Below are 22,614 nucleotides of genomic sequence, written 5' to 3'. Positions count from 1 at the left end.
TAAAACTGAGCACCAAAATGACCAAAATGACCTTATGACCTAGACTAAGTAAATGTCTTGGATATTAAGGAATCCAAATAAACATGGTTGTTGTAATACCCTTAAAAAAGTAATGGAAAACAATTTAAGTGAGTATATCAACCCTAATGCTATGTCAATACCTGAATGGCATCAATGTCACTTGGATGCGTGTTCGTTTTCTCAAGTTTGGATTAATGATAATTCTGGAAGTACTTGGCTCAGCTAAACTCTAGAGCGCATTCGGTACTAAGAAGTAGATATTCGTGAGACCAAGCAACCACGAATACCAGAAGGACTTTATTATATGACTAAATTAAACTTAAAGGAAGTACAAGATGTAGCTGAAATTCAGAAATGTTTGAATTAATCTGGAAAACTCTGAAGTAACCGGGATAAACTTGATTGCTAAACGAACTGAGTAACCTCAATGACTGAGGATTAAATAGGTGATTGAATGAGTTTGGAAACACTATTAAACTTACATGATGAATTATCCTTATGGGTCATGAACCATGAATCAAGTACGTCAATAATTCCTGATATCGTTGAAACGTGAAAATGAAATAAAGACTATTGGAAGAACTATTCAATGATGATTACGAATATGATTTATGGATAAGAATTGTTAGTATTAAAGAGTGAATACCCTGGAAATGAAACGAATTGACGGGTCAACATGCATTAGTTCTGAGAGTTGTTCAGTTCGAATAGTTCGATAAACCGATCGATCAACATGGATTGTAAATGTCTTGAATCTTCGTTTCTCCTTTATTAGCTCAAATCACTTCGGACATTCCTGAACGTTTTCCTAATGCACATGAGAACGTAGTGAAATTCTAAAGTATCAACCTTAAATGTCTGATTAGATCGATTAGTAATCGATTCTCTTCAATAGGACATCATTCCTGGAATTCGATCAAATTGCATAAGTTCCTGTTATCTATACTGATGACTACAAAATGTCTCTAAAGAATACTTGGATTCTCTAGTGTGTTCCACATGTACTACATGATGGTTTTATATGCTTTGAAATGAGTTTTAATGAAAGTATTGATTTATTGGTTTAGAATCATGGCAACATGGTATGTGATATCTGATTTCGGTTTTCATCGAAACTATGAATGGTTCCTGATTTATGAAATCATGGAATTTACTGGTTTATGAACTATGGTTTTATATTTTCACGGGTTATACCTGAACGTTTTTATTGGGACATTATATGGGTAGATTGGAGGTACCGCTCTGATCAAGCTGAACATTTCTTACGGACCTAAGGTGATCCTTGGGTAGGCTCTCAGACCCCAAGGCACTCCCTTGGGTTAATTATTTGACTACTTACGGTGTATAGGTGGAAATCAATTATACGTTTTATTTCATTATCACGATTATGACATGTTACTGGATAACGGTCCAGATATTATGATTTATGGCTAAAACTGATTTCTACCAAATTTTTATATGGATAGGATTCTGGAGTATGGAGGCACAGCCCTGATCCAGCTGGTAAGACCTTACGGACCTAATGATACCCTTGGGTAGGCCCATAGGCCCCAAGGCATATCTTAGGTTGGCTCCCTTTGCTGTGTGCATAGGGAAATCCCTACGGACGCAGTTATGGGGAACTGCATAATGGAGTTTGGTTGGAGGGTCTCGTTATTGTTTTAAAAGATTTATATATTTTCACTGGTTTTGATTGGAACACACTAGATGTCCTATTCGACCTCATGAAAACATGATACTATGAATGTTTCCTATGACCTAGGATTTTCATGGCTTCTATTCGATGAACTACCAGTGTAACTCCGAATTATCCCGAAAATTTGTATACGTATGATTCAATAAGGAAATTATATGGCTTTCCATTTATCTGCATGTCCTATAGCATCACCTGGTAGTTCTGTATTACTGAGCTTTCCGAAGCTCACTCTATTACTCACCATTGCAGGTTAAAAGAATTGTACCAGCGCAGTTATCGACATCAATAAGGGAGTTCTTTCGGCGTTGCTTGCGGAGTATGGTATATGTGACTAGGGGCATGTAATTGTCTTTTATTTTATGTATGGGTCTGAAAATCTATTTTATCTCTTCCTACTGATAAATTATTTTATGAGTTACATGTTTTAAATAAAAGTTTTAAATTTTCCGCTATTTTTACAGTGGGACGCTCTAGTGGCCCTAATGTGACACTCTAGATCGGATCGGTTTACCGCATTGGTCTGAGGGAGTTACACTCGCACCCAAATATCTACAACCACTTATTTTGTAATGATCGATTTTTAACTCTCAAATCCACAACACCCAAGCCACCTAGCTCCCTTGGCCTACAAACGTTTTCCCTATTTATCCAATGAACGCCCTTTCTTGCATTTGTATTCCAAATGAAACTCGCTATTAATTTGTTTAATTTTGAAGCAACCGAAGATGGCATCTGGAATAAGGATAAATAGAAACCCGGGAGGTTTGATAAAATCGATTTCACCAATGTAATACGTCCACCAAAGGATAGCAAACTTCTTTTCCATCCATCAAGTCTTTTCTGAACCTTCTCTATAACGGACCTCCACACATCGATACAGCTCCTCTTTCGCCCCAGTTGGGAATTTATCCCACCCACACTTAATTTTTTTTTTTGGGCCCAATCCAAGGATCGCCTCTCATCCACATTAACTACATACACTTTGGATTTCTTCAAATTCAATTTGAGCCCCGAAACTACGAAAATTCTCAATACCCTCTTAATATTCATGATCAACCTAATATTAGCCTCCGAAAAGATAATAAGATCATCTGCAAATTAGATATGTGAGAGACGCAAATTACTGGACCCAATAGAGACCCCAGTTATCAATCCAATATCCACCGCTTTGCTCAACATGGCACTCAGCGCTTCTCCCACCAGATTGAACAACATTGAAAATAATGGACACCCTTGCCTTAGATCTCTCTTAATCTTAGAACTATTGGTAGGGGATCCATTCACCAACACAGAGATAGTCGGAGTCGAAATACACAAGTGAATTCACCTCTGCCACCTCATTCCGAACCCCATCTTCTTTAATATAAAATCTAGCAAACCTCAATCCACTGTATCATAAATTTTTCTAAAGTCAGCTTTGAACACAAAGGCTTCTGATTTTGTACTATGCAAATTAAGAAATGCAGTCCATTTTAGATGGACTAAATTGTAGTATTCTAACCTGTCTTGGAACTGGGCTCAACAACTCCACTCCTTATCCTCCATTTTTTAGGGATTGTCTCAGGAAAGGTCGGTTAATATATGGTTAATATACGGTATTACCGGATACATTAAAAGATATTTAATAAATTCGGTTTAGCGCTACCTATTATGTTGACAGACTAATAATGTTTTAGGTAGAAAACACGAAAAACTATTAAAAAAATTGGTAACCGGTAAACTTTGGTTATCGGTAAGTATTTATCCTTTTTATAAAAGTGTCCATACTTTTAACATATCAGGTAAATTTTATCGGTTTTGTTATAATGAAACTGGTTTTGTCATATTTTTACCTGTTATATTGTAAAGTATATATCCTTTTTATAAAAGTGTCCATACTTTTTTCACTGTGAAAAACATTAATTTAAGGTTATCTTTTGAGTGAGTTTTAAGATATTAATTTAGTAATTATAGGCGTCTAATGATTTATTTTTTACGTTATGGTATATATTATTATTAAATTAAAAACAATAAAAATATATATTACATATTTATTATTATATTTGGTTAATATTGTTAAATTTAAATACTAAATAATATTTTATAAAATATCAAAACAATCAAATAAATTTTTGTGTAAATGAAATTATTAAATTAATATTGTAGGTGGAAAACATGAAACACTGTTTAAAAAAATTGAAACATAAATTACATAACTTTTAAAAAAAGTATCGATCCTTTTTATAAAAAGTATGGACACTTTCAATATAATAGGTAAAAATATGATGTAATAGGTAGCGCTTATATAATGTAATAGGCAGCGTTTATATAATGTAATAGGTAGTGCTTATATTGTAAAGTATCTATCCTTTTTATAAAAGTGTCCATACTTTTTTCACTGTGGTAAACATTAATTTAAGGTTATCTTTTGAGTGAGTTTTAAGATATTAATTTAGTAATTATAGGCGTTTAATGATTTATTTTTTACGTTACGATATATATTATTATTAAATTAAAAACAAAAAACATATATATTACATATATATTATTATATTTGGTTAATATTGTTAAATTTAAATTCTAAATATTATTTTATAAAATATCAAAACAATCAAATAATTTTTTGTGCAAATGAAATTATTAAATTAATATTGTAGGTGGAAAACATGAAACACTATTAAAAAATTGAAACATAAATTACATAACTTTAAAAAAAGTATCGATCCTTTTTATATAAAAGTATGGACACTTTCAACATATTATAATGTAATAGGTAAATTTGTAATGTTATCGGTATAAATATACCGGTTTACTTATAAAATAGGTCAATATAAGCGCTACCTATTACATTATATAAGCGCTACCTAATATGTTATTGTACTTTATAATATTTCCGGTTAAATAATATAACATAACCGGTCTAAATTTTAACCGATCACTTATTTAACCGATCACACCGTATATTAACCGTTTTTTAAGCGCCGCACCGCATAACTACCCCATTTTTTACGTCCAAGTCTAAAAATCATACAGGAAATACAAACTTTGTTTGCTATTTACTATTTAGCCCGTCTTTTAGTTACTATTTCTGACGAAATTGAAAGATGTGTAATTTCCATTGCGTTTGTATATTTTCTAAATTACGGATGTTTCTTATTCATTCGTTCATTGATCTAAACGAAAAATAATTTCAATCATTAAATTAGAAATTAATTTGTCATCCTTATCAAACATAAGGTACAATTTTTTGCATGAATCAAGCGACCTCAGTAATAAATAAATTGTTGTTACTCTTTAAGGTCTCAGGTTCAAGCACCATGAATACTAAAGGTTTGAGCGTTTAATGTATGGTTGAAAATTATTTTTGAATGTAAACATATCAAACATGAAAATACTTAATTAAATAATCAAAATGACCATATTTACCTATCATCATCCTAAGATTTTGGAACAAAAGAGATTTACATTAATGATTTTTTGCAGCTATTTAAATCCTTAACTTTTGTAGCTAAAAGAAAATTCAAATACATTTGAAATATTATACACATCCTTTATATAAATTTTATATTTCAATATAATTTTTTTGGATATCTTAATAATATAAATATTACTAGAATATTGTATCTTGTATTAAGGAATCAGTAAAAGAAAGAACCAAGCAGGCAAATTTAAATAAAATCCTTTATGATATGAAAGATAAATTTCCTAGTACATTAACTGTTCATAGTTCTGATAAATCTTACAATAAAATGAAAAGAAGCTACAAAGAATTTTATGTCGCATAAAGAATCAAAGAATAAACAGAAAATTAATCCACTCCGGTACTACACACTGATCTAAAAAATTCTGTCCTAGAAACATATGAATCTGTATGGAGTTATTGCATGCAACAAAAGAATGAAAGAATAATGACAGATTTCTCTACCTACAAAGAATCCTTGTGTCGCCTTTTCTGTACTCAATAATGGAATAAAACTAATCAGTTTGGCTGAGGAAATGAGGATGAGGTGCCTGCAACATCAATGGGTGTCCAAGCTGAGACTGAATAAAGTGGCTGATCTAACCAACTTAGAGTAAGCGCTCCACCATCTTCCCCTTGCTTCTTCACATTGTACTTGTCACAAGAGTACATCTTCAACAGCAATTGGCTCTGAACCACTTCTCTCTCTGTGATCTCCATGCACCTGAACCTTCCTTGCTCCATCAACCTCCTCCACTTTTCAAAACTCTCGTGCCTTTCTACCCTGTCGCGTCCTTCGCAAGCAATTATGTTCCGGATTTCACTTGCAAACATCTCCTCTACTTTGATCCCATCTGGACTCTCCATGGGAAGGCTTGAATCAATGGAGTCAAATATGGCAGAGTAGTATCTCAATGAGTTGGAAACCCTTGCTTCTAAGCTGAGTACATTATGTTCAGCTTCTTGCTCGGCCATGATGACCACCGTAGGGTTCGTGCTACGAATAAGTCCCAAGAAATTCCTGAGAGCTACACCATTTCCATCATAAAGTGTCTTGTGCAGTTGAAACACACAGTTCACAGCTACAGTCTCATTCTCCTTTACATGGAGCATCCACAACCTTACATCTTCTAACCGGTCCACAACTGGATGGAACTCAAAAGGCAAATTCAATGCCTCAGCAAATCCCGAGAGCCTATCTCCCGTTTCATTCAGTTCTTGTTTCGACTCGCCAATTCCGGTAACTCTAACATGGCTTGGTGGATTAGCCCTTGAAGCTAAACTCTGGAACAAACTAGGCCACTGAAGTCCTTGCTTGATGTTGAAATCTATTATGTGAACCCTGTCTTTCCCTTCAAAGGCTCTCAACAATATCTCATTTGATGTAAAATGAAGAAATTTCGGAATTGGACTTATCTGATTCAAGAGCCTCAATGCAGTAGCATTGTCATCATCAACCCAATCAAGCTCACGGGGAGGTGTGATATGAAAAATGTGAGGCCAAAGCCTTGCGACTCGAAGAGCCAAAGCTTCAGTATAGTATGCAATTAGACGGCTTATAGCACTTCCTCTTGGAGAAGCAAGATCACCCAACTTAGCTATAAAATGATTGATGGCCGCAATGTTCTTCGATCCAATTGCTTCAACACAAGCTGCAAGTAAGTGAACAAGCTCAAACCCCTGATGCTCCCCATGGTTGTTCTCCTCCTCATCATAAGCCCCCATACCAGCAACCTCATGTGGGCGAGGATTCCCTGACCCATTGCCCACTTCATGTTCAGTGACTTGTTCATTTAACCGAAGTCCCAAACTATGACTCTCGGAAGAAGTACTCGATCCCGAAGCTTCCACCGGCCTATGGATTGTCTCGACATCTTTTTCTCCGGCATCAGTGATTTCAGTTATTACTGATTCGGTCCAAGGATTGTTAGAGGACGGCAAAGGCAGTGAAATCACTTCACTGGGCGCAAAACACACCCTTTCTTCATCCCCTGAACAATTCAGAGAGAAAGGAACTTGAGGAGCACTTTGTCCAGTAAAACTTGGTTGAAACCAAAAATCTCCAGCACCAAGTTGGGCCAGACGCAAATTATCTCCACCACCTTCATGAATACCACCAGTAATATCATTATGACAGCTACCCTTTTTCCTCTTTGCCCTGTCAACGACTGACTCATCAATTAAACCCTCAGCAAACCTCTTCAAACATTTCCCTTTCTCCCAAAGCTCATCATTGATCTCCCTCCGTCCTTCAAATGGATTCTGTGCAGCAATAGTCAATGGCGGCAGCCGGATATTCTGCTTGAGAGAACAACCGCTGGTCTTGGACTCAATTGGTTTCTCCACAGAAAGGCCAACAGGCCTAATAGGCTGTGCCCTTGAAGTAGTGTCCTTGCGAGAAAAACTACAAGGCAGGTCCAATCTCTGTGTGCTCATTGAAGTTGGGAAATGGCAAGCTTGAAACTGTGCAGACGCTTCACTCCTCAGTCTATGCCTTGGTGACGGCAATGTTGAACTAGAACACCCTGCCAACATTTCTCTACAACCTTCCTATTTTTTCTAAGTTCAATTTCAATTCACCCACCCCCAGTTTGTACTCTCTATTTTCTTTCCCTATCTCTCTGTGTATACAAGTCTTATGCAATGTATGAGTTTTTGTATAAAATCTTATATGTTCATATGAAACCTTGCATGTATGCTTGGACAACTAAATCTAGAGAGATCAGAGATGGACAAATTCTAAGTGAGTGTGTGATTTTCAAGAAACACAAAAGAAATAAAATAGGAAGGAATCCGATAAACAAAAATACAGAGACGAATTAAGGAATATTGAAAATGCAAGTGTTCCTATATGAAGAATGTGTGCGTGTGTGTACAATGAAGAACTAATTAGAATAATGGAAAAGAATATTCAACCCCATGAAGAATCAAAGATTTGTTAATAACTACACTAAAACATCTACCACAAAACAATCGTCGGATTCCCAGACACTCACAAAAAACTCATTCGAAAAGGCTATGATCAACAATGTAGAAAACGTCAATATTGGAAGCAAAAGCGCATAGATACTCAAACCTGGACCAGATATCGTGAAAAACTTTGAGACCCATCTCAGCTTTTGAGGCTTGCAAAAACTCCATGCTAACTGAAACTGAACCCAGACTCAGAAAAAACCCAGCTTTGAAATCAAACTAAACATGCATGAACAAGCAAACTGAAAAACGATCAACCAACAAATGAAACATCTCTCTCGAAGCTCACAACCCAAGAAAACCAAGAGGCTTTTTGAAAACATTTTACTGTTTCTCCCGGTTCATGTTCTTCATTTAACTCATTTTCACTACAGCTACAGCTATAGTATACTATACTCTATACACCTTACTAGTAAATACTCACCTCTTTCACCTTCACGTCTCCATCATTGCTTTCCCTGTTGTTCTTTTTGGGGTTTGTGGGATTCGTTTCAAGCAAATAATACCATGGTGAATAATAGCCTTCGTGACCGTTGGAGTGTTGTCGGTGAGATATGACCGTTAGGGAGTTGGTGACTAAATTTTCATGTAGGGAATTTTCTCCTTTTTGTCTTTAGTTTGTAGCACTAGTACCTTTCTTTCAGAGAGTGTTGAAATTCACGTGATGTGCACGTGTTCGTTTCCTCGTACCCATTCATTTATCCGCTGGGTCACCGGCTCATACCCCAATTATACAATTTTGTTTTGTCGTCTTATGAAAATTAACATTTTTTAAACTTCTTTAATCTCTTAACTAAAATATGTCTCCGAAAATCGGAAATCGGAATAAAGTTAATACAAGCATATATTATCAAATAAATTATGTTTAATGTAAAAATAAGTGTCCAAATTATATTATTTTTTTATTTAAGTGCCTAAAATTTTTTCCGATTAATTCAAATACCTAACGTTACTAACGTTACTATTTTAAGTGTCACGACTGTAACGACCGTTAAAAACTTTCTTTAATTGATACTTGTCACATTTATATAATTTTAAAATTTTATTTAAAAAGAAAAACCTTGAAAACTCTAATTTCAATCCCTATGCTTACGCCGGTCGTCACCATTCGTTATCATTGTCATCGACCAAACCTCTACTCGATGATAATCCTAACCCGATAACATAAACTCGACATCCCTGAACCCCCTAAAATCACGACATTCAAGCGATCTAACAATGCACACGACAACGGTCGAGAAGGAAAACATCAAGAGTGACAAAGGTGACGACGTCCATGATCAACAATGGAGATGGTGAGGTTAAGATTAGGGATTTTTAGGGATTTAGAGTTTTTTTTTGTAATTTTAAAGAAATTAAGATTTATTTTGATATAATAATATTTTAAATTCTTTTAAAAATATTTTTTTAAAATTACTTGAATATGATACATGTCACTTAATATATATATTTTTAATAATAAATTTTTATAATATAACAAAGCTGAATCTGCATCTTTAATTAGGTTATTATTAGCAGATTAAGTGAACTTTAAGCGGTTTACTGGACCAACGCTGGAGTGCGTAGGGACAATGTGGTAGATTTGCCTCGTTCAACAGCCATCGACAAAGGACAGCCATAACTGCATTCTCCTTTAATCAATAGAAAACCATCAACAACAAAATGCAGAATACTGAGCATTGTTAAGTCAGATTAATTTTATCCTCCTGAAATTCATCTACTTGTTCAATAGAAACTAAACGATTTTCCGGGTAGGAATTAGATATTATTACTTCTTCAGATCAACTCCAGAAATAGGGCCTCTTGTTTGCTTGTTAACCCAAGTTCATTTAGTGTCAAACTGCTCTCTCCATCACTGAAAGCACGCCTTGGGTATGGCCTCACCTGTGCACCAAATGTTGTAATTTAGAATGCGCTTATACCCAATATTTTCGTCCATTGCTAAAAAGAAATCATCCATCTATCTATCTATCTCGAATGATGGGGAATGGGACTTGGGATGAGAATTTACCAGTCTATAAGTTCCTGGCTTCACTCCTCTACCAACATCTATGAAGTCAAATAAAGACTGCAAAACAAAATCAAAGTCTAACATTAAGCATGCACAAGACACCGGTACTTCTTGCTTTGCACATTTACCTGCAGCCTATCAGACTTGAGAAATCTGCGGCCCCTGCGACTGCCATCTGGCATTCGCACAAGAAGGGTTACAGCATTTTGCTCATTGGCTGCTGGCTCCTGAGGCAGTGAAGCTTCTTTAGCAGCTAATTCTCTCTCACATTCCTGCAAATGGAATGAGAAAGGGTGCAATTCAGAACCATAAATATTAGATATCTACAGTCTGAAATTATATTTACAAAGCATAAATTAAGAACAAATACGTTGATTGGAAAGCAACAAACAAATTAACAATTCTTTTTTTCTTCAGCGTAAGGCTCTTAACCTTATGGTCGTGGGATCGAGTCCCACTGAGGGCAATTCATAATGGAGGTCTTTCACGGAAGCTACTCTCAACCTGGCGTTGGGGGCAGCCTACTATCCTACCTCCCCTTACCCCATTACATATGGGAATAGGGTCAGCTATAAATTTTATATCATCTACAGTAAGACATCATCAATAGAATGAATTGTTGTAATGAAGATAACATTGACAAATACAATAGTTGTATGAGATTTACAATACAAGTTTGTTTCACACAAAGTTAAAAACGAGCATCTATATAACAATTTGCCTTCGATTTATTACTATAATGTAATTCTTTATCCACAAAATCAAGATACAAGATAGAACATATCATTTTCCTCAATACATGGAACAACATTATACGCCAGTTAAGTTCACTAATGATTGTTAACTAATATATTACCTGTTCCTCCTCCACTTTCCTGCGAAGCTCTTCCTCTTTTCTCTGTTCTTCTTCAAGTGCAGCTTTTCTAGCTGCTTCCTCCTCTAAACGGCGAGCTTCAGCTTCTTCAATTGCTTTCAACTCTTTTTCTCTGTCAGCTTGCAATGATGCATAATATTCATCATCCTGAATGCATCATGCATGTAGGGTGTTAGACCATTTCTTCTGGACCAAAATACCCATACCTTGCAGTCAAATAAAAAGAAAAAAAAACTAACTTGCTGTTCCCGTATCAAGCGTTGGGCTGCCAAAGAGGGTGATGGAGGACGTGGGGTACGCCAGGGATTGGAGCCCTCAGGTTGCATGAACTGATGAGGTGCATATGGAAAACGATATCCACTTTCAGGGATACCACCAAACATTGCAGCCTCAAGCATGACTGCTTCATCATGCTCCTCAGATGAGATGCCTCCCCACTATGATTTAGTAGAGAGCAGAAACCAAATATTACTTTTAGTAAAGAACATAAGCAACATGCATTAGTTAGAGGAGAAAGTCGAGTAAATATATGAAATGCATTGTCTACTTAAGTTCTATCTGCACATAAGAGGAAATTGGGAAAGTGTTTAACCTCGTCAGAAGGAAAGGCATTTCCATTGCTCTGTGGGAGATTGCCTATGTCTTGCTGTCCAGGACTTGATGGTGGGCTAGCCTCAACAGCTCCAATTTCTTTCACAGATTCCCTCGAGCCAGATGATGTCCTTCTGGACCTGTGCCTAACTAGAGGCTGCTTCTCCACTTCTCCGTCATCATCTTGAATGGAAGAGCTTCCTCTCATTAACCTAAACCAACTCAATCAAGTACACCATAAAATGAAGCAAAGGCAAATAGAGTTACAGATTTGTTGTCATAACACAGTAACACAACAGAACACCTAATGCTTAACAAGTGACCATGAGATGTACCTCCCATTTGAATCAGCCAAGTTTGTGAGCTGCACCTCAGCTGGTTTAGAAGCTACTGATTCCGATGTTCCAGCAGACCGACCCTGCTCATGCAATGCCTTCTCTTGCTCGACAGACTGAATTTGGAAACATTGAGAGAAATGAAGAGATTATCATATGAAAGCATGATTTTAACAGACTAAAGCACAACAAACCTTCAAAGACAACGAAGCTGCTTCTGCAAGTTGAGCATCCTCCTTCACTTGAGACCGATTGGGTGGAGGCCCCAGATCACTTAAATCCTGCACAAACATTAAAAGGCAATTTGTGAGGCAAACAAATATGCCATCAACAAGAAGGAAGTGCACCAGTACAGCATGACACTGGAAACACCTGTCCGTAAAAATTTACCTCAACTTCCCATTTGGAAGCCTCAATTGCAGCTTGAATCATTTGTTCTTCAATGTCATTGCCATAGCCTGGCAAATTATCAAAGACAGGAGCACTGGGTGTAACATGTTGGTCATGAGAGGGATTGTTCGGCTGAAGTGGCAGCATGGAAGAATCCTCATCCACTTCATCAATTACAACGATCTCATTGGAATTAGGTCCATGTGCTTGTGCAGTTTCAGAGACATCCTCAATGACAGGAGCATGACCAGAACGATGTGATGGTTCATTGCTATCCCTAACCTCTATCGGTACCTCCCTCACCTCTCTTGGATGTGTAACGAATGGTTCTCGAGTGGTAAAATCAGAAACACCATCAAAGAAGCTTCTACGAAAGTTTGGATCAAGCAATGCGAATGCATTCATTGCTCTAGATGCTGGGAGAATTGGAAAGACTGGCCTGCTTGGTACAGTTTCGAATGGATCATCTATATCCATGGCATCATCTACAGGAACTACAGTCGATGTTGACCGAGTACTGCAAACAGGAAAAATAAAGAAATAAATAATGCTACAAACATAAAATTGCTAATCATAAGAGAGAATAGAACAATTGACAAACGTGTTTCTATCTCCTTCGCTGAAATGTGCATTGACAGCTGCGTTTAGATCACCACCATGCTCCTGATTCCAAGCAAAATAAATAACAGATAAGTGAGAAATGCACATATCTAACTTTAATTTAGGAACAGATGCGAAAAATCCAAACTAACTCAAATAAATAATACAACTCAATAAGTCAATTTGATAGTGATAATGGTGTTATCCAAACATCTCATCCTCAAGCCACTGTCTTCATAAAATTTTGTAAAACACCTAATCAAACGATAATAAGAAGTGATGACTAGGAATTCCAGTGTCAGGTATTTAGAATAAACCTCAATTTAACCATCAGTATGAATTAGGGGAAAGCACATTAAGGAGTCCAAATGCAAGAGTGCCGAAGACACTGGCTGCAAGACTTCTAAAATCACTAATCACATTCAAGGGGCGCCAATCGATGTTAAGTGCCCCTTGCTTCTAATTGCCTTTCGAAGAGCTTCGAGACTAGAGGTTCAGAAAACGTTAGGCATTATACTAATCAACATCAAATGCATTTTTGCAAAACTACGAGAAGAACACAACTTCAAATTCCAAACAAATGCAACCCCATCTTTGCATTCAATATCCCCCTTTTGCGTCACAACCGTCCAATTTCTCTCCTTTTTTATTTTTAAAGCTTGTTCATTTGACATACACGTTATATACGCAGATAAAAACTAATTAAAAGGGAGAAAATTATGGATAATTCATTCAACCCTCAGAATAACCCATTGATTAAAGTCACTGACTAAAATTCTCATCCAACCGCAACCAATGAAACTAAATGAACAATGCGAAGCAACAAAAATTCCAATTCATTAAAAAATTAATCAATCATCCGATCAGTTATTAACCTATAATGAAAAACCAATTGGACAACCAAACTAAAAATAAATAAATAAAATTACATCAAAAAGTTCACGGAAAACTACCTCAAGCTTTTCTATGGCAACAGCTTCCGATGCCCCGGTGATGCTGATGAAAGTGTCTATTGCTTCTTGATCAGTTCTGGCCATTGCAGGGATTAGGGTTTTCCTCACTTTTCTAATTCAATTATCCGCAGATTATACTTGCAGGGAGGGGGAGTTTGGTTGGACGATGGGCTTTTATATTTTAGCCTTCTTTATTTACTTATATGATACCAGTTTCTCCAATCTTCTATTCTTACAGAATTAATTGAACCTGGAATAAAAGGTGTTTAAGTAAAAAAAAAATCTGTAATTTGTTTGCTTTGGAAATAAATTTAATCTAGGGTAAACTGCACAAATGGTCCCCGATTATAGGGTATTATTTTGTTGAATGCACTAACTATTAAAAGTTACAAAATGATCACGCAACTATTCATATATTTCAAACATATCATTTTTCTATTAAAAAGGTGATAATAGTCTGAGCTGGGCATTATAAAATTATATTTCAAACATATCCTTACTGATTGAGACATTATAAAAATTATATTTTAGAGATGTATGCAGATATCGTCGTTACTTTCAAGCATTGGATCGACGACATAATGTTTCAAGCAATAGCTCAACGACATAATGTAAATTCGATCAACGAAATACAACTCAAACGGTTCTAGATTAGGTTTTATTATATCTCAATCAACAACTTAACGTTCAACTCAGACGATCGTCAAATTTTTAATGAAGAAAATACAAGTTTGGAACATATGAATAGTTAGATGATCATTTTATAACTTCTAAAAACTGAGGGACTAAATCAAACAAATTCCTATAGTCGAATGAAAATTTGTGTACTTTACCCTTTAATCTATGGGATGCTATAATTTTTCTCGATCTTTGATTACACACATTTCATGTGATTATTATTTTATCAAATGTTAAATGCAAAAGACTTTTATAGATTTACTTTTATGTAAATAAATCATTGGGGTTGGTTAATGTTCCGGTTTCTAAAGTCAATTATTGATTATAAGTTTTTCCCCCCTTCCATCTATCATTGATTATAAGTTTAATCAAAGGAAATATGTTATATTTTAAAATATATTTTTATATTCAATAAATAATTGAATCATCTCACATATAGAATCCTATTCTAAAAAGAATGGTCGAACGAAACTAAATGACATCGTTAATGAAATTTTTTCTGACGTTGTATCTTAACATATGTTGTTTAGTTTCGTTGAGCTTGAGCAGGAGGGGTACTTGTCCAAGGCCCCTTCCTATCTAGAGCCTAAAATTAAGAAGTTTACATATAATAAAAAAATATAAATTATTTATTCAGTCATTGACCTATTATTTTATTTTTATTTTGGTAATGTAATTATTTTTTAAAATCATACTTAATATTACATTTTGTTTCTTTTTTGGTTACCCACTAATAAAAGATTAACGATGATGTTGATGTGATTATTTTAAATTATTTTCACCTAATTATTTATTATTATTATTTTTTTATAAGATTGAGAAGGTTGAAATCGAGTATGAGGCCTCTTAAAAGAGGATCATGCTTTTTTTTATGTGAGTAGTTGGATACTTAATAAAATTTCAAGATGTTTTCTATTTAAAATTCGATATATTTATTAGATAGTTTACTAAACGTAATAAAAAATAATTTACAAACAAATTTAATTATTTTTTATTATTCTTACCATTTATTTTTTTAATTTGTTATTAGAAACTAAGTTCTTATGTTCATCTTATATCACTAAAATCTAAAAAACGGAGGTGTCTCTTGTTGACCTTATATGTTTGGTTTGGAGATTTTCCTTCTTCAATTTTTTCTATCGTTTTGATAGGATCTTAAGGCCGTTCATTTGATTTTATTTTTCTTCCATCATCTTTCAAATCCTCTCGAATATCATTTTAAATGGTAGAACTATTCCCCCCCCCCCCCAACAAAAAATAAATTGTTTTAAAGAGAGTTTGGTTTTTCAATTTTTAGCAAGTGGTGGTGGCGATAGATGATGGAGGGTGGTCTTCAATTAATGGCGTGGCTCCTCGGTCTCTCTAATCGATTGATGCTCGTATTGTGGCTCAATTTTTGTATTTTGTGTTGGTCCGTTGTCTTTAAAGGCCCACAGGCATCAACGACCCCAGTTTTAAAAGGGAACAAGTAATCGGGCCGTAAGCTAACCCATTGCTTGATATACTCCAATAAATAATTATGCGATGCCTTCGTTCCTACCACATAAGTCCTGATCAATCCCAGTTTATGTTATCACTAAAACATAAGCTAAAAGTCCAAAGTCACCGACTAATTCTTTTTTACCATAAACAAAACATAGCGACCATCTTTCGTCGAATTTACGTTTTAGTGTTAAAATACTTCAAATTTATAAATTCACATGAGCAGATCATATATTACAAATTTCCCCAGTAAAATTCACGAGAGCTTTTAGTATAATCGGACATCAACAAACACTGATATGGTATGTCTTAGTGTTTTATATAATATGAATACAATAAAAATAATAAAAAAATTAGTGGGGAGAAGGCAAAGTAAGAGATGAAGATTGAAAATGAGAAATGGGAACATGGAATTTGATTGTAGTCCAAGGCTCCTTAAATTGAAAGAGCAAGGCATGGTCATGTGTTGGTAGGCCATGAATTTTGGGAGATTATGCTACACCACCTTGATTTGATTCATTTACCCATTTGTTTTATTTAATTCACGATTTATTGGCTTACGTATAGAGAAAATTAAATTAAAGATCTAGGTGGAGAAACTTAGCTTCAGAATTAAATCATGTAATTAGAGAATCGATGAAAGTTTAGGATATGTATCCTATTCTAGTTCTAAGACAAAGACCCAAGCTTGTTTTGTTACTTGCTTCTAATAAACCACTTGACTTGTAGAATAAAACATCATAATTAAATAAGCATATATAGCTTTGGTCAAAATAGGCAATCAAATAAAGATATGCAAATCGTTTGGATCGGTTCAAAATAAAATAGAAAAAAGGGTTATCACTTCATTTTCTTTAGTATTAAGATTGTAGTAAAACAATACAATTAAGCCAAAGATGTATTTATATTAATTATGTATTGTGACGAATTTATTGAATGACCTCAATAATAAAAGAAAATATCGTTTTTCTAATAAGTTCCGAGTTTAAACAACTGCATCTACAAAGATTAATATTTAATCCAAGAAACAAAGATGAAATAGCTGTAATCACCATTTTTACCTTGACAGCAGCCCCTTCCACGTTTCAACTTCAACCGACGATTCTAGCAGCGACCAGAAGAACACCAACTGTCCCTCCACGTCGGCAGCTTCCCAGAACAATTGTCCCGCCACCTCCCCATTCCAGTAGCTTCCCTCACCGCCCTTGGCCAGTGACTCATCGGGTTACCCTCTTTTAACCGGTCCAAAGGGTGTACGAAAGAGCCTATAAAAGGTTATTAAACCAACAAGAACAAACAGACAATAACAACAAAAATAGAGTGAAGATACTGAGAAGCATACCCTCATCGGACATCCAAACAGCTGTGAACCACCGAAAAACTGAAGGTAAAAACTTAGATCTACGGAGTTAGGGGGATTTTTAGAAAAAGGGGAGGTCGGAATCGGCTTTAGAATCTAAAGAGGATTTTTCGGGTGTATTTTTGTAAATTCCGACCACCGTGCGGCGTTCGGCGTCTGAACACGACTGTCGACGGTGGCCGGACTTCCATCGTTGAAAGAAACTTAGAGAGGAGGGAGAGAGTTTTCTCCTCAGAAAGAGAACTCAAAAAAGAGAAATGAGAAAAAATGGCCTTAGGATTGATTTAAAGGGTATTTATAGTCGTTTTGGTGAGGGATGTCTGTGTAATTTCCCTCAAGGGAAAACCACGTCCGCAACCCATTGAAGTTTGTAAACTTCCATTTTGGTCATTGAAAGCAATTTCTTATCCTTTTAATTCGGTCTTTTAAATTTTATTTTATTTATAATTTAGTCATCGTATATATATGTTTATATATTTAGTCCCTAATAATTTTAATTAATTTTATTTTAATCTCGTATTAATATTTATGGCTAAATTACACTGTTAATACTTATATTTTTATAATGATTCGAATTATGTCCATTAGTTTAGATATTTTACATTTTAATCATGTTGTTTTAATTTTATTTATTTTAGTCATTGTTTAGTTGCATTCTAATATAATTTTTATTATTATCCTTTAAATTTTAATTATTATTTTATTTTAGCCATATCAATATATATTATTTGATTAATTTATAAATTAATAATATTTATTTATTTTTAAATATTAATAAAAGGCGGTCTTAAAATAACTAGATGTCATATTCTGGTATTTTAAATAAATAAATATTTTGATTATAAAAATTATATATATTTAATTTAGTTTTATTTAAATTATTTTTTAGGAAAAATTATCATATTTTTAATATTTATTTATTTTTTAATATTAAGAAATGAGTTGTCTTAAAGCAACTAGATGTCATTTTCTTATATTTTTAAATAAATAAATACTTTATTTATAATTTATAAAAATAATTTTATATATGTTTTTCTTTAAAATTATTCGATTTAATCTGAAATAAGAGGATCATAAATTAAATTTATATTCAAATTCTTAAATTCTATTATTATAGACAATTTATAATTAATGGGTACCAATTTTGGGCGTTGTGGGCGTGTTAATCATTCCCCAAACATAACCGACCACGAATCCCTTTTTATTACTAAAAAGAATGATTTTTTTGTTATACGCATACCCGTTTATATTTTAAATAGTTTTTCTTAAAAACTCTTTTAAAAAATGATTTTTAGGTATTCGACTTACCTAACAAAAAAAAGGCCGATGGCAACTCCAAAACATTTCATTAAAAAACCATTTATTTATTCACATTACTTTTTTCGCCAAGGAAAATTCGTGCTCGGGCGAAAACCAATTACGACAGCTTGGCGACTCCGCTGGGGAACCTGGTCAACCTAAGTCGAGTATATATTGTCTCTATAATTAGAAATTGAGAATCCAATTTTATTTAATTTGTGATTCTTTTTATTTCTTTCAATTTATTTTATACCCTTGTATATTAATGTTTATATTTAATTGCTTTTTAGATATTAATTTTTGTATAAACATTTCTCCTCACACACAAACACTTGCATTTGCATAAACATAAGCTCTATACTTGAGCTCTTTTCCCTTTTAAGTGGGAGTGAAAGCGACGTCTTCGTGAGAATTTATTCTCCGTGTCAAACCTAGCAAGTAACTTTCGGGGTTCATATGCTCTATGTCTTCGTGAGAATTTATTCTCCGTGTCAGGTATAGTGAAATATGTCACCTCGAATTGAACTCGACCCACTTAAGTTTATAATGGACTAGGATTAAGGGTTTGACAGGCCAAGAGGGCACCAACAAGGATAATTCGAGTACCTTTTACCTCTAGAACTGAAACCCTGGATATAATACACCCTAGAAATTCATCCGATCTAAGACAGTACTGAACCCCTGTCCGTAGGTGTACACAAAGTAGAAATAAACTCTAGCTTTTAATTTATTTGATTTTTTTTCTTTTTCCTGAATAAATGCATGCGAACTAGAAATCATGCAGTTAGGTTAATTTTTCCAAACAAAGCATGAAACTAGAAAGCATGAGGTTAGGATTTATACCATGATAGATAAAATCTTTTCTTTCCATTAATTGATATTAACTATTTTATTTTTTCCTTTTATTTTTATCTATTTTGTATATACATTTTATTTTGCTCTAATTTGTTTATATTGATTTCTTTTGTTTTCATTACATTACATGGCATAACCAGAAGGTGTTGATTCAAAAGTGTGTTCATCAAATTGAAAAGTTTTCATAAATGGACAAAAAGCTTTATTATCAAGCAAACTATGACGCAGCCAAGGAATGGTTTCCTGAGGGAACTCCGAAGATAGAGTAGAGCTATGCACCCATAGATCATATGCTCGTTGAAGAGCAAAAGGAGATACGAGAAATAAAAGAGCAAATATTCAAAATGATGGGTAGAATATCTGTTTTGGCCAAAGGAAAAGAGATTCATGCACAAAAAGATAGAGAGGTCAATGAACATAACCTTGCAATCTCAGATATACAAGGAACTTCGGATCTTAATCAATTTGAGAAATTACAGACAACCATCATTCATATTCAAAAAATTGTCTGGAGATACCCTGGAAATGGTGACAACTGTAAAAGCTCTCAGAGATGAGAATAAATTACATAATCTGAAATCATCGAGGTTTAGTCTGCTCCCGACGTCGGAAACTCAGGATCAATCCAAGACAAAAGGTGGTTCTCATTTTGATACTATCCCTATATCATATAAGGAGTTATATGAGAAGTTACTTGAAGCGCGAGAAGCGGCTCCGTATTACGTGAAACCGTTCCAACCTCCGTATCTGAATTGGTATGACACTAACGTTTATTATGAATACCATGCTGGAGCTCAAGGACATACCATTGAGAATTGCCTTACCTTCAAACATCATGTCCAAAGTCTTTTGGATCTTAGAATCTTAGAGTTTATCATAAATGATCGACCTAGTTTGGAAACTTAAGGTCCTGCTAGATTAATACCAAAAGTGTTCAAAGGTAAGAGTATCAGTAGGGGTGTCCAGAAGGAAGAAGATTTACTGAGGCCTGAGGCTCAAATACGACATTTAAAGATTGAAAACGATAAATTAAGCACTAAAATGGAAACCGTGCATCAAGCCTTTAAAAATATTGGTATAGGAAATACCCCAGAAGAATGGATAACAGGGGTCACCAAACTGAAAAAGAACTGCAAGATACAAGAAGGTCGAGCCAAGAAGTTTTCTCATGATTTACGAGTTGTAGAATAAAGACGCAATACAACTGTCGTCAATTTGAAAAAATGTCAAGTCGAAAATCAAAGGTTGAATAGTGTTATAATCAACATGGAAACATCATATCAGATTCATCAGCATGAGATTGATACTGAATTAAAAGCCACTAGAGCCAGAAATAAGACATTGATGAAATGTTTAGATGATTATAGAGATCTTATACAAGAAATTCTTGAACACAAAGATTCTCTCACAAGAAAAAATGAACAACATTGTTTACAACTCCGAGAATTGACGCAAAAGATGAAGGAAAAAGACAATGTCATGAAAGAAGTTGCTGGTCAAGCAAACAATGTGGCTCATAAGCTGGTAGACTTAGCTGGCTTCACGAGAGAATTAAAACATATTGATAACTCTACACCTGAGCATGAGTGGAAGTTAATTTGGCTTTTAAGGGAAATAGAGAAGTTAGGAGTGAAAACTATCCCTTACATGTAAAAGTTTTGTTTGATGTATTGAAACTTTTGTGTTCAATGAAATCTGTTTTAAAATGATCACTCTTGATTAACTCATTCGTTGCATTTTTATTTTGCATTTTTACTTTTATGTTTGCTTTTGCATTGCACAATTTTACATTCCCATTTTTGCATTTTCGCATTTACATTACATTATTATCTATTTAAGTATTGTTATGCATTATTTATATAAATAATTCCTGAAAGGTTTTGCAACAGTAAAACTGAGATCATTTCATTCATATTACTGTATCATCATGAAAATAATGGAGCAATCTTGTGAGGGATTACAAGATCAGTGGCCAGAACAATTGACAGGGTAACATCATGATACGAGAAATGAAGAGATAACTGCTAAAGAGCAACAATGCTATCAAGTTAATGCATCAAGAATGATAACATACCTTGGGGCATCCTACTCGAACTTAAAGAATAGCCTCATTAATTATTCACAATATGAGGAGAGATTCAAGAAGGTGGATGAAGCAATAAAAAATATGAAAGATGTTAGTGCCCACCACAAAGAATTAGAAGCAAGAGAGCTCAGCTTGGTTCCAGATTTGGTTATTCCCCATGAATTTAAAATGCCAGATTTTGAGAAATATGATGGCACAAGTTGTCCTCTAATCCACTTAAGAATGTTTTGCAGAAAAATGGAAGGATATTTAAATTATGACGATTTGTTAATTCACTCCTTCCATGATAGCCTCGTTGGGCCAACAGTAGTATGGTACAATCATTTGAACCAAGAGCAGATTAAGAGATGGGTTGATTTAGTTGATGTATTTTTTAGACAATATCGGTATGTTAAACGCTTAGCTCCAACATGGAAAGATCTTCAATGAGTAAAAATGAAAGCCAATGAAGGGTTTCAGAAGTATGCCTTAAGATGGAGATGAGTGGCAACATAAGTTCAACCTCCCATGTTAGAAGAAGATATATCACATATGTTTCGGGATTCCCTTCTCGCTCCTTTCTTTGAGTTAATGTTGGTAAATACGACGAAGGAATTCGAGAATCTTATGACAAATAGAGAATTAATTGAAAATGTAATCAGCGAAGGAAACTCAAAAGTCACATCCAAGAGCCCGATGGATCAAAAAGCGAAAGCTGATGATGTGAATGAATGTCGCATCCATAATCCCTGCCACTACAAAAGAAAAAGAGCAAGTAGTTGTTCAAATCGACCAAAGAAAGTAATGCGATCAAGAAATACTTTCGATGTAACATCCCAAACTACGGGTTAGTGACTGAATTGTAAAATTTTAGAATATGGTGATTAAAGTAGAATAGTTCAATAGTTCAATGATTTATTTGGAAATAAATCCTAAAAGTTATTAGTAATTATTAAAGGAATTAAAGGGGAAAATGGTCATTTGACTTAGAA

The 22,614-nt window shown here is 34.4% G+C and overlaps 2 protein-coding genes across 3 annotated transcripts; both read right to left on the bottom strand.

Annotated features, from left to right (window-relative positions):
• Positions 1-5,629: 5,629 nt before the first annotated feature.
• Positions 5,630-8,373, bottom strand: LOC120193658 (scarecrow-like protein 28). Its single transcript, XM_039196093.1, has one exon. The coding sequence runs from the start codon at positions 7,689-7,691 to the stop codon at positions 5,676-5,678; it is 2,016 nt and encodes a 671-aa protein (XP_039052024.1). The 5' UTR covers positions 7,692-8,373; the 3' UTR covers positions 5,630-5,675.
• A 1,409-nt stretch (positions 8,374-9,782) lies between these two features.
• On the bottom strand, positions 9,783-18,914 carry LOC120193770 (plant UBX domain-containing protein 8-like). Of its 2 annotated transcripts, XM_039196213.1 has the most exons (12): positions 18,901-18,914; positions 13,884-14,001; positions 12,932-12,993; positions 12,331-12,847; positions 12,135-12,221; positions 11,941-12,056; positions 11,607-11,817; positions 11,254-11,451; positions 10,997-11,161; positions 10,269-10,412; positions 10,141-10,197; positions 9,783-10,013 (listed from the first exon to the last, which is right to left on the bottom strand). In XM_039196213.1, exons 2-12 carry the CDS (start codon positions 13,965-13,967, stop codon positions 9,906-9,908), a joined length of 1,749 nt encoding a protein of 582 aa, XP_039052144.1. In that variant the 5' UTR covers positions 13,968-14,001; positions 18,901-18,914; the 3' UTR covers positions 9,783-9,905. The 2 variants fall into 2 exon arrangements, with proteins under 2 accessions (XP_039052144.1, XP_039052143.1); XM_039196212.1 differs by lacking the exon at positions 18,901-18,914 and having other exon boundaries at positions 13,884-14,058.
• Between the last annotated feature and the right edge of the window lie 3,700 nt (positions 18,915-22,614).

The sequence above is a fragment of the Hibiscus syriacus genome, unplaced genomic scaffold, assembly GCF_006381635.1.
Source record: "Hibiscus syriacus cultivar Baekdansim isolate YM2019G1 unplaced genomic scaffold, ASM638163v2 tig00116996_pilon, whole genome shotgun sequence".
NCBI lineage: Eukaryota > Viridiplantae > Streptophyta > Magnoliopsida > Malvales > Malvaceae > Hibiscus > Hibiscus syriacus.
Note: the sequence above shows the minus strand (reverse complement) of the source record. Positions and strands in the feature narration are given on the sequence as shown.

Bases quoted from the DNA above. Each gene is read 5' to 3' on its own strand.
- LOC120193658 (XM_039196093.1), bottom strand. From the start codon at position 7,691: ATGTTGGCAGGGTGTTCTAGTTCAACATTGCCGTCACCAAGGCATAGA.
- LOC120193770 (XM_039196213.1), bottom strand. From the start codon at position 13,967: ATGGCCAGAACTGATCAAGAAGCAATAGACACTTTCATCAGCATCACC. The intron at 12,057-12,134 runs GTTTGTTGTGCT...TTCCAAATTCAG, and splicing joins CAGCTTCGTTGTCTTTGAAG to TCTGTCGAGCAAGAGAAGGC. The intron at 11,162-11,253 runs GTTAGTTTTTTT...TGATGCATTCAG, and splicing joins GCTTGATACGGGAACAGCAA to GATGATGAATATTATGCATC.